A 13,014-nucleotide genomic window follows, 5' to 3' on the forward strand; every position below is an offset into this window, starting at 1 on the left:
TTTATTTCTGCTCTGATCTTTGTGATTTCCTTCCTTCTACTAATTTTGGGGTTTGTTTATGCCTCTTTTTCTAGTTCTTTTAGGTATCAGGCTAGGTTGTTTATTTGAGATTTTTCTTATTTCCTAAGGTAGGCCTATATCATTATAAACTTCCCTCTTAAAAAATGCTTTTGATGGGTCCCATAGATTTTGGAACACTGTTTCCTTTTTCATTTGTCTCAAGGTATCTTTTCATTTCCTCTTCAATTTCTTCAATGGTCCATTGTGTGGTTAGTAGCATACTGTTTAGCATCCATGTGTTTGTTTTTTCCAGTTTTTCTCTTGTAGTTGATTTCCAGTTTCAAACCATTGTGGATGGAAAAGATGCTTGATATGATTTCAATCTTAAATGTATTGAGACTTCTTTTTTGGTTTAGGCTGTGATCTGTTCTGGAGAACATTCCATGTGCATTTGAAAAGAATGTGTGTTCTGCTGTGTTGGGATGAAAGGTATATGTCTATTAGTTCACTCAACCTTCTTGCTGCTCTTCAGACAAGCCAGGTATGTTTTCACCTGGGGGTCTTTGCACTTGTCTAGAATGATTTTCCCTCATATAGTCACATGACTCACTCCATTATGACCTTCTGATCTTTTCCCAATTGTCACTTTTAAAAAAATTAATTAATTTTTAATTGAAGGATAATTGCTTTACAGTACTGTGTTGATTTCTACCAAACATCAACATGAATCAGCCATAGGTTCACCCATGTCCCCTCCCTCTTGAACATCTCTCCCACCTCCCTGCCCATCCCACCCTCTAGGTTGTTACCGAATCCCGGTTCGAGTTCCCTGAGTCATACAGCCCAATTCCCACTGGCTATCTATTTTACATATAGTCAGGTATGTTTCCATGGTACTCTCTCCATGCATCCCATACTCTTCTTCCTCCCCCCACCAGCCATGTCCATAAGTCTGTTCTCAACATCTGTGTCTCCATTACTGCTCTGCAAATAGGTTTATCAGTACCATCTTTCTAGATTCCATATATATGTGTTAGCATATGATATTTGTTTTTCTCTTTTGACCAGCTGTGACTTTCTTAACCTCGAGAAGGCAATTGCACCCCACTCTAGTACTCTTGCCTGGAAAATCCCATGGATGGAGGAGCCCACTAGGCTGCAGTCCATGGGGTCGCTAAGAGTCGGACACGACTGAGCAACTTCACTTTCACTTTTATGCATTGGAGAAGGAAATGGCAACCCACTCCAGTGTTCTTGCCTGGAGAATCCTAGGGACGGGGGAGCCCGGCGGGGTCTATGGGGTCTATGGGGTCACACAGAGTCGGACATGACTGAAGTGACTTAGCAGCAGCAGCAGACTTTCTTAAAGAGGCTTTTCCTGACATTACTTTAAAGTGCTGACCTCCTGGGTTGAAAGTTGGTAATGAAGAATTCTTAGGCTTAGAAAGTTTTCAGTAAATGTTTACTGTACATTTTCAGAGGTTGGTTAGGAAAAGTTTCATCCAACTTATTGGAAAGGGTAGGAATGAGAGGAAAAAGGGGAAATTCCAGGCAGGTGAGCCGACTAAATGAGTTATAGCCTGAAACCTGAAATTTAGAAGTTATTCATATTCTCATAATATTTGAGAGCAAATGATTTAAACAAAGGAGAAAATATGAAGGAGAAATTTCCAGGGCTAACCCTCATTGAAGTACTGGGGCAGGGAGCTCTAGTGAGAGAAATTGGGAGGGAGTTATCAGAGAGGTTAGGAAAGGGAAGAGTAGTGATGTTGTCAAGAGTCAGGAAGAAGTGAAGGTACATATATGAAGTGATTTAGATTTATTTTCTTACTTAAGTTTCACTACTTTTAGCTACCCTGTTTTGACATATAAGAAAATTGAGACTTGGATCTCACCAGTAGTGATGGAGCCAGGAATCAACTTCAGATCTGGCTTCTAATCTAGTTATGCTTTACAACTCGGTGTGCTTATGCCACTTATCTGCAAAGTACATCATGAGAAACGCCAGGCTGGAGGAAGCACAAGCTGGAATCAAGATTGCCAGGAGATATATCAATAACCTCAGATATGCAGATGACACCACCCTTATGGAAGAAAGTGAAGAAGAACTAAAGGGCCTCTTGATCAAAGTGAAAGAGGAGAGTGAAAAAGTTGGCTTAAAGCTCAGCATTCAGAAAATGAAGATCATGGCATCTGGTCCCATCCCTTCATGGGAAATAGATGGGGAAACAGTGGTAACAGTGACTGACTTTATTTTCTTGGGCTCCAAAATCACTGCAGATGGTGACTGTAGCCATGAAATTAAAAGACACTTGCTCCTTGGAAGAAAAGCTATGACCAACCTAGATAGCATATTAAAAAGCAGAGACATTACTTTGCCAACAAAGGTCTGTCTAGTCAGTGCTACGGTTTTTCTAGTAGCCATGTATGGATGTGAGTGTTGGACCATAAAGAACGCTGAGAGCCGAAGAATTGATGCTTTTGAACTGTGTTGTTGGAAATGACTCTTGAGAGTCCTTTGGACTATAAGGAGATCAAACCAATCAATCCTAAAGGAAATCAATCTTGAGCATTCATTGGAAGGACTGATGCTGAAGCTGAAACTCCAATACTTTGGCCACCTGATGCAAAGAACTACCTCATTGGAAAAGACCTTGATGCTGGGAAATACTGAAGGCAAGAGGAGAAGAGGGGTGGCAGAGGATGAGATGATTAGACAGCATGAATCTGAGCAGACTCCCAGAGATAGGAAAGGACAGGGGAGCCTGGTATGCTACCATCCATGGAGTCATAAAGAGTTGGATTTGACTTAGCAACTCAAAAACAACAACAACAGCAACAACAACAATTTACCACTTTCAAAGAAGCAGAAATAGACACTCTTCCATACATGCAACATACTAAATTATCTTTAAAATGTGACTGCTATTTAAATGCTGTAGCATTTATGGAAGTGTGATTCAAATATTTATTTTGGTAGTTTAGTTGCTAAGTCATGTTTGACTCTTGCAGTCCCACGGACCGTAGCCCACCAGGTCTATAGTCCATGGGATTTTCCAGACAAGAATACTGGAGTGGGTTGCCATTTCCTTCTCCAGGGGCTCTTCCTGACCCAGGGATCAAACACTGCTCTCTCACACTGCAGGCAGATTTTTTAGCATCTGAGCCACCAGCAAAGCCCAACCATACATTAAAAAGGATAGGATAAAGACAAGTAATACTTTTTAAAAATATTTCACCAGAAGTGTCCTTAAATATATTTCACTGATTTTGAAAATTGTTGTTTAACCCTTTTTGATACAGCTATTCAGGGTCTGCTTCTGGGTCAGTTTATTTTGGTTTTGGTTTATATTATTGTTAGTTGAAAGTTACCTCACAAAGACAGATGGTTCCAGATGGAATAGGGCAGCCTTGGCTGTACTTACTAGATTAAGATTCTCATCTCTCAATCCTATTCAGTAATCAAATATGTTTTTATTGAAATTCATATTTTCAGATGTCAGTAAGTACTTTCTGCAAACTAAATCTAAAGATGTTTCATTTTCATATATTATGCATGTGGATTTTACCCATTGCAACTCAATTCAAAAGGTTTTAAAACATGTTAATATTTGATTTCTGATTTTTAAAAATATTTTTATAAGCGATATTCACTATTTTCATCAGGAAAATTACATAACATGTAAATGTTTCCAAATACCTGTTTCTAAAGACTCTTTCCAAAGCACACATTTCTTTAGAAAAGCAACAAGTTTCCTCATTCATTGGTGAAATATCACCTTTTATCTCAAAGGAGCAGTTAAAAATATCTTTAAAAAATATCTTCAAGGTTAAAAAATATCACGGAAGAGGGCAATACAATTTTTTTCACTTGTCTTTTTGTAAGAAGAAAAATGCGTAATACTTATAAGTACTTTGCCGTGAGTTATCAATGAACCCCAGTATAGGTACAAGAGATTTTCAGGGTCACTCTGCCCTGTTATATGGAGGCTGTGTGTTAAGAAAGTAAGGCCATAAACCCTTTTAACTGGGGTGCATTCAATCTTAAAGTGAAGTGAAATTGTTAAAAATGAAAGAGTGAGGGTATAAGTCTTCAAGACTGTGGACCACCCACTGTTGCCTTGGGCTGCACCTACTTGATGGAACCTCTTATTTATAAATGGAAACTTCTTGTCTCTGATGGATTGTCTTGTGCTTCTCCTGAGTGGCTGTGTTCCACTTTGGCAAAGATGGAACAACTGCTCAAGAATGAAATTCTAAACTAAGACAAAACCAAGGGGATGAAGAAGGTGGCCCTGATAAAGAGGCTTGTGGGAGACAGAATCAACAGGACTTGATCATGATTAGATACAGAGGTATCAGTATAAATCAGAGCAAATACACACATACAATTTTTTCTATGCTGCTTCACAAAAATGTTCACATCTCATCTTTTCGAGTAAGATTTCCTGGATGTGAATCAAGCTATTTCTATTCTTCTTTCTTTCTGCCATGCACTGTGCAACGCACAGTCATTTCTAGGCAAAGACCAAGTATCTTCTGCCTATTTGTAGACCTTATGCCTGCAAACGTCAGCTGCTCAAAAATGTCTTTTTTTTTCATAAGAGGGCCTTCATGAGTGTCCACACCAAGGTGGCATCAGGCATCAGGATGGCACAGTGGAGTGTGGGACCCTCTGAGTCTCAAAGAACAAGGACTTTCTTCTGAACAGTAGCCTATACAGCTGGGCAGAAAAGCACTAGCAAGACATAAACATCATCAGCTAATCATCCCCCTGCCCCCGCTGCACCAAAAGGCAAACGTTCTTCCATATGTCTTACTCACAGCAAGGTTGGTCCACTATAGGCTCCTGCAAATGCATCTTGGCCAATGACTGTCAGGTATTTATTCTTGTTCAGGTAACTAGAAAGAGAGAGACACACACACAGAATGGATTAGGTGAGGTTAAGCAAATTAATATAAATACCAAGATAAAATGTGAGTGTGGTATCCTTAGCTATTAACTGTTTTCTAGGAATTTAGACCATGGGGTCACAAAGAGCGACTGAGCGCGCACACGCACACACACACACACACACACACAGGGATTTAGAAAACATCTTACCTTCTTCTGTCTTAAGCACTCAAAATATTCTAGGTTCCGATTGTGCAAAGTTTAGATGCCTTCGTCATGGCTGAAGTCTTTGAAAGTGAACGTGCTTATGATCTAGTTTACATATTTTAAAGATTTTATATAAGTCGCCCAATTCCCTATTTACCTGACCAATGGTGACTGTATTTTTTAATCCTCTTCAATACCAACTAAATTAATTTTTGTTTCTCAATACTGATCAATATTTCCATTTACTTTTGCTGCCTGGGCTTATATCAGGTATTAGAGTGAAGGTGATGAGTGGTGATGGGGACTGGCAGAGATTCAGATCTTTTATTTGGGGAAAGGCTGCCAGATTTTGCAAGTAAAAATGCAGGATACTAAGATAAACAATGGATAATGTTTTAGTATAAATTGTGTGTATGTGTGTGTGTCAGTTGCTCAGTATAAATAGTTCCCACATAATTTTTGAAACATTCTTATACTGAAAGTTTATTTGTTGTTCATCTGAAATTCACATTTAATTGGGTGGTCTGCATTTTCTCTGTCAATTCTGAGCGGGGGCAGATTATACTGCTAAAATTATAGAATATAGCTTCCGTGGGAGGGTTTTGATGAACACTTTGATTTTTCCATTTTGAAAAACACTTTGGCATTTGAGGGGAAAATATTTTTGAAGCAATTTAAGTCATAAAGTGATCCTGAAAAACAAAATTACCTCTAAATGGATAAAAGCTTTCAAGTGTTTTGAAACTGGCTTTTTTCTCCTAGCTGTTTTAGAAAACAAAGTTATCTGAAAAGAAACCAAGTATTATATATATAGGTATATATTTTTTATTTCTTTTTAGATAAATATATCTTTATAGATATATGTTCCTTCTTTCTATATATATCTTTATTTCCTTTTAGATTATATATATGTATGTATATAATCTCCTTATTATAAATGATCTCAATTTACACGTGTTTAGAATAATTCACCATATAGACAAGTCGGTTTAGAGTCAGTGAGTAGTCACCTGTTGGTGCAACATGAATACAGCAGAGACTCTTGGAGACTCTTTGTTTAGATATAGACAATGCTTCCATTTTTCTGCTTATGGTGCTTGCTCTTCATGATGCAAAATTCTTGAGGATGATGGTTAATAAGAATAATATGACACTGGTATAGATAAAATGGATATCCAACAAGGACCTTCTGTATAGCACAGGGAACTCTGCTCAATGTTACTTGGAAGCCTGGATGAGAAGGAATTTGGGGGAGAATGGATACATGTATATGTATGGCTGAGTCCCTTTGCTGTCCACCTGAACCTATCACAACATTGTTAATTGACTATACTCCAACATAAACCATTAAAAAAAAGAATAGTGTGATACTAGATAAACTACAAGGACCTACGGTGTGATACAGGGAACTATACTTGGTACAGTTATCTTGGGATAACCTATAATGGAAAAGAATCCGAGAAACTATATCTATATATATCTCTGACTGAATCACAGTGCTATATACCTGAAACCTACCCAACATTACAAATCAACTATACTTCAATTTTTAAAAAAAGGAACAGTATGCCATGAACACTTTGAGTCAGAAGGATGCTTTCTCCAGAGCCCGCACAGAGGAACCTCCCCTCAGTGAACTGGCTGTCCCTCCTTTTCTCTGAATCTCGGAGGGAGACTGAGGACAGGGAGGGTGGCTGTGTCTGTGGCTGAGCTGGGGGAGGCAGCGTCTGTCGCCGGCCAGAAGGCAGAACAGGAGCAGTGCTTCTGTGAGCTTTGGGCCCCCGGCCCCTCCTGACCCACCGTCGGCTCCCCTCCAGCCCTTTGTCCAGGATGGAACCTGGAAGAAGAGGGGGCAGCCTCAGAGCCACAGAAGGGTCTCCACTGGGGCAGCTGGATGAAAAGTTTTACCAACGACCACCAAGTCTCCCTCTTCTGGATGGGGGGATGAGGACTTAACCGAATGGCAAACACTGCGGCTCTAAACAGTGTTGTCATTGTTCAATCACTCAGTCGTGTCCAACTCTTTGCAACCTCGTGGACTGCAACACCACACTTCCCTGTCCTTCACCATCTCCCAGAGTTCCTCAAACTCGTGTCCACTGAGTCGCTGATGCCATCCAACCATCTCATCCTTTGTCGTCCCCTTCTCCTCCTGCCTTCAATCTTTCCCAGCATCAGGGTCTTTTCCAATGAGTCAGTTCTTCACATCAGCTAGCCAAAGTATTGGAGCTTCAGTTTCAGCATCAGTCCTTCCAATGAACATTCAGGACTGATCTCCTTTAGAATGGACTGGTTGGATCTCCTTGCTGTCCAAAGGACTCTCAAGAGTCTTCTCCAACACCACAGGTCAAAAGCATCAATTCTTCAGTGCTCAGCCTTCTTTATGGTCCAACTCTCATATCCACACATGACAACTGGAAAAACCACAGTTTTGACTAGACGGACCTTTGTCGGCCAAGTGATGTCTCTACTTTTTAATACGTTGTGTGATCTTATACATCTTTTCTCAAATCAAGGTTCAGAACGAAGTTGACCTAAAGTAGCCACCACCTGTTTTCCTCATTGTACTCTTTATTTCCTTCACAGCATTACCACAGTCTGTGATTATCTTGCTTCTTTGTTTACTTTTTCATTGTCTCCCCAATCAGAATGTAAGCTCTCTGTCTTACTCATTGCTGTATCACCAATGCCAAGTTCAGTGCCTCTGTAACTATCTCCTGAATGAAGGTGTAAAGGATTGAATCAAAAAAGCAATGCACTTTTCCTTCAAAATAATGAGGTGGGCCATGCTAAACTTTCACTGTAATGAAAAAGTAATAGAGAATCAATCATCATATGGTGTGTTGGCCAATTGACTCCTCAGATGGCAGTGATAAGCAGCCTTGTTTACAAATGCCACAGGGTATGGTCCAGACGTGGCCTCTTCAGGCAATGGCTGGATATCAAGCTTCCAGGGTACTGTTAAGTCTAAAAATGGAGGGAGGGGGTCAGTTAACCTCATATATGTACAAAGACCCAAGTAAGAGGTTACAGAAGCCAGTCTATGCCTTCTGAATGAATGGCTGTCATGTACGTCTCTCTCAAAACCTTCATTTGAACACTGTTTGACTCTCCTTCAACTCAACGTGTCTACAGAGTTCATGGTCAGTGATAGCTAGAGCAGACAAAAGCCACCTTGGAGAAACAAGAACTGCAGAGAAGATCTTGAACAGCATGATTTTGTAAAAAGACAACTAACTCAGCAGAAGTGCCACACTGACTCACAACCCCTTTTGTATTCTTTGGACCATGCAATTTGCAGATCACATTCTGTTCCCAGACTGCTGAAAATCAAGTAAGGATTGGTGAGTTCATCTCAGTTTTTCCTCCTCATCTCTGACTGCTGCAAGTGAAAATCGGCTTGCTCTAATCAGTAGAAATTATTGTAAAACTAAATAATTGCTTGTCCAATTCTGCAGTGTTTTCATCGGATATTCAATACGCCCCCAAGGATCAGGAGGCTGGTTGATAAGTGCTACAGTTTACCAGAAATGCTGCAGGGGATTTTAAACTGGGAAAGCCAGCCAGAGTCCAAGAGGGGAGCAGCCGGATGAAGAGAGGGTGCAGCCAACTTGAACGGAGATGAACTGAGTCTTGGGGGGAGGCTGCCTTCTCTAAAACCAAGGATTGTTTGTACACTTCATCCCTTAGAAATAACGAGGGGCTTAAAAATGAAACCCCCACTCTGCCATTGGCAGTTTGGAGGCTATCTTCTTATCACAGATGATGATAATGCCACGAAGTGTTAACCTTGGGTTCAGATTGCGGATTCTACCTTCCTTCTGAAGCAAAGTGGATGGGGTGGGGAAATACGTTTGCAGAAGCCTTAATATTCAAGAAGTGTGGACTTCCATCAGCCCCATGTATCATATAATGTTCATGGGGAACGTCAGTTTAAATTGAGTCTTTGACCCTGACTTATCCTGATTCCTCTAGAATCCACAATCTGTAAGCCAGCTTGGGTAAGTCAATCACAGATCTTGGTAGGGCTACATGGGTAACCTACTGCAGATGATGATTATTTCATATGGAGGGTATATCAGTGTGATCAGCTAAACTCTCTCTTCCACAGACAGGATGAATGTAAAAGACGAAAAAGAGTAGAAAGTCTTGGAGTCTGAGGTGAAAATAAAGACTTCTTGAAAGGATTTCTAAATACTGGGAGGGGCTTATTTGAAAAGGACTGGTATCTTCTTTAAAAATAAGCTAGACACTGCACCACGTGTATATACCATGCCTTTTTACTCTTTGGAGTATGTATGCCTCTTGGAGAACTTCTTGGAAGAAATTAAGTTCCTCCTAGAAAAGATACATCAGATTTTTTCATATGGGAGTCAGGGGCGGTGTGGGGAAGGGGAAGGGAGTTAAGAAACCCTGTGCTGATTTAAGTGCTGTGTATCTCACAGTTATGGAAGAACAGTATGGTCAGGGAAATGAAGATGGTCAGGAGTGAGTTGCAGAAGACTATCCAACTGATGAACTCAGTACTACAGACGCGGCTCACATTAATCCCCATTGGACTCACACTGGGCACATAGCAGCCATTCAGGAAAAACAAGCTGAATAAAATATACGAAGGTCCAGGTGCTGGGTATCTCCTAGCTCGAGGCACCCTCTACATTATGTTTAGATGAGGACATGTCAGAGGGAGAAGCATGACGTTGCAGCAAGGCAAGTTGTGGGTGCCACTAGGCTTCGTTCTCTGGGGTGTTTTAGGATATGTCGTGGCTCCAAGGTAGAATTTCAGCCTGCATTTCCATAATCCCTGTAGGGTACCTGTTTATGTTGTGAGACTCTCATGGGAATACTTCTGTGGGGAACCATGTTTCCCTCTCACAGCATCAGTTATTTGGAAAGTTGAAGCTTACCCCTGTCCAGCCCTCAGTGCTCCATAAAAGTCCTTTTGGTGGCAGAAATCAAGACTGTTGTTCTTCAGTCACTAAGTTGGGTCTGACTCTTGGAGACCACATGGGCTACAGCATGCCAGGCTCCTCTGTCCTCCACTATCTCCTGGAATGGACTCAAATTCATGTCCATTGAGTCAGTGATACTATCTAATACCTGTCTGTAAACAGTAACAGGTGAGAAAATGCTCAAGGTTTCAATAGGCAGAGGTAAGAGCCAGCCTTGGAGCATATCCTGCAAGCTGTTCAAATACTTACTCCATAAGAAATAATAGCCTACCTAATCCTATAATCTTTGCTCTCATCATCTTTTCCCAATGCTCCAAGCTGTGGGGTTTTGCTTGTAATAATGTGTGATGCTAATTAGTACATGGATTGTGTTGACTTCTCTGTCCATAACGATTGGTGTTTCAGTACACCCTTAGCCCATCAAAATGGTATTTTTTTCCTGCCCAAATGTTTACTGTCAGTTAGTAGCTTGTTGCTAGAATTTTACAATGGAAAATACCATACAGAGAATGAAAAGTTCTGAGATAAGCAACATATCCTCATGCCTGATGGTGTGGAGGAGGGGAAAAGAGGTTCCAAGGACTGAATGTGTGACTTAACTTGAGACTGAGAGCAGTTCAACTTCTGTTGAGCAAGGGATGCTGGTGTTATTATTAATTTCACATCTGAGTGATGAGTGTGCTTGGTTCCATATGAAATCGCAGGACCGTGTACTCTCGCGCACCAGCCATCACTTTCATGAACTTTTAACTAATTACCCAACTGCTGCTGAGGCATCAATGCTTATTCTCAATGTGGAATTTGTCCAACTTGGCTGCAATCATGTTCTTCAGTTACACTAAAAAAATAGGTCTTGGTGAGGTCAAATCTGCTAATTTCAGCACATTGACATGAGGCAGATAATGGGGAATAATCACTGTTTTGGATGAGCCCTTGTTTAAATTAGAAGTTAAAATATTTTACATCAATAAAATCTTTGAACACTAGTAGGGTAATTATAGAATACTGATGTGTTTACATTAGTTTTAAAGCATAATTCGCATTGAGGCTAGCAGCAACAGCTCCATGTTAAAATCACAAAGTCAGTACTATTTTGTTATTACTTTGGAAACCTGACCTCTGTTTTCTCCATCTACAGCTCAGCCCTTAATTTATCTTCCTCCAGTTCCAGGTCTCTTTATCATGATTACTATTTTGATTTTTACCTTGCATTATTAGGATACCTTTTACTGAAGAGAATAAAGCTAAGAAAAATTTAGTTTCTATCAAGCAGGAATTAAGAACTTAGGGTAGAATGAATAAATGGAACATTTAGTTTTATAACAGGAACAGAGATTAAGTTTAGATTTCAAATACTGATTGGAAAAAAAATCTTTGTTTTATTTTATGATTGAATATGAACTTTCAAACCCTAAAATATTTTTATCTAGATACTTCTTATCTTTATCCCATGCTAGCCATTTAATCTTTACTAAGAATTGGGAGAAACAGACTACATATTTCGTGACACAATAGTCATCCTCACTGAATACCTACATCTAGATCAGTTCAGTTCGGTTTAGTCACTCAGTCATGTCCAGTTCTTTGTGACCCCATGGACTGCAGCACGCCAGGCCTCCCTGTCCATCACCAACTCCCAGAGTTTACCCAAACTCATGTCCATTGAGTCAGTGATGCCATCCAACCATCTCATGCTCCGTCATCCCCTTCTCCTCCTGCCCTCAATCTTTCCCAGAATCAGGGTCTTTTCCAATGAGTCAATTCTTCACATCAGGTGGCCAAAGTATTGGAGTTTCAGCTTCAACATCAATCCTTCCAATGAATACTCAGGACTGCTCTCCTTTAGGATGGACTGGTTGGACCTCCTTGCAGTCTGAGGGACTCTCAAGAGTCTTCTCCAGCACCACAGTTCAAAAGCATCAATTCTTCGGTGCTCAGCTTTTTTTTATAGTCCAATTCTCACATCCATACATGACCACTGGAAAAACCATAGCCTTGACTAGACGGACCTTTGTTGGCAAAGTAATGTCTCTGCTTTTTAATATGCTGTCTAGTTTGGTCATAACTATCCTTGCAAGGAGTATGTGTCTTTTAATTTCATGGCTGCATCTAGATCAGAGTTTCACAAACTATGACTATGTGGTCACATTCTACTTGCCACCAATTTTTATAAATAAAGTTTTATTGAGACATGGTGACACTCATTTGTTTATGAATTGCCTGTGGCTGCTTTCACGCTACAGAGGCAGAGTTGAATAACTATGACTGAGATCTCATGGCCCACAAAGACCAACCTATTTTTTTCCGGCCCTTGCCAGAAAAAGTTTGCTTATCTCAGCTCTAGACTTCTAAAAATCAACAAGAAAATGATTTTCAGTTAAGAAATATTTCCCACATTTGTGAAACCCTTCCAAATCTTACATAAAAATGTCAAGAAAGTATGTGAAAATGATGCATTGATTCTTTTCTATGTTTCAAGGGGTAGTAGTGACTAGAACAAACTGTAATTCTGGGAATCGGTGAATTAAAATCCACTGTCTTCAACAGAAAAACCCTCTCCCATCAGCCAAGGCTCTCACAGAGCCCACGATATGGTCTGAGAAGAAACCTGGTAGGAAGGTAGAAACAGTCTCCCTTCATAACCTCTTCATAGATTTAACTTCAGAAGACCCCAGGATGATCTGAAACTTTACTGGCTCTTATATCCTCCATAGCTTGCCCCTTGAATAAACCTTGTTAAGTTCACCTTCCCCCCAACAAGGCAGTCTATCAAAGATTTCTCTTGAGTGTTTTTGTTGTTCAGTCTCTCAGTCATGTCCAACTCTTTGCAATCCCATGGATTGCAGCACATAAGGCTTCCCTGTCCTTCACTATCTCCCAGAGTTTGCTCAAACTCACGTTCATTGATGCCATCCAACTGACTCATTCTCTGTCTTCAGTAGTTTTCCCCAAAAAGTATTC

The 13,014-nt window shown here is 40.3% G+C and overlaps 1 protein-coding gene across 1 annotated transcript in view; it reads right to left on the reverse strand.

The window, feature by feature from the left end:
• TSHR (thyroid stimulating hormone receptor) overlaps window positions 1-13,014 on the reverse strand; it is a 95,927-nt gene that overhangs the window by 26,372 nt on the left and 56,541 nt on the right. Inside the window, exon 6 of the mRNA XM_045162151.1 lies at window positions 4,825-4,902. Coding sequence (XP_045018086.1) covers window positions 4,825-4,902 — 78 coding nt within the window. The remainder of the gene's footprint in view (window positions 1-4,824; window positions 4,903-13,014) is intronic.

This window comes from Bubalus bubalis, chromosome 11, assembly GCF_019923935.1.
Source record: "Bubalus bubalis isolate 160015118507 breed Murrah chromosome 11, NDDB_SH_1, whole genome shotgun sequence".
NCBI lineage: Eukaryota > Metazoa > Chordata > Mammalia > Artiodactyla > Bovidae > Bubalus > Bubalus bubalis.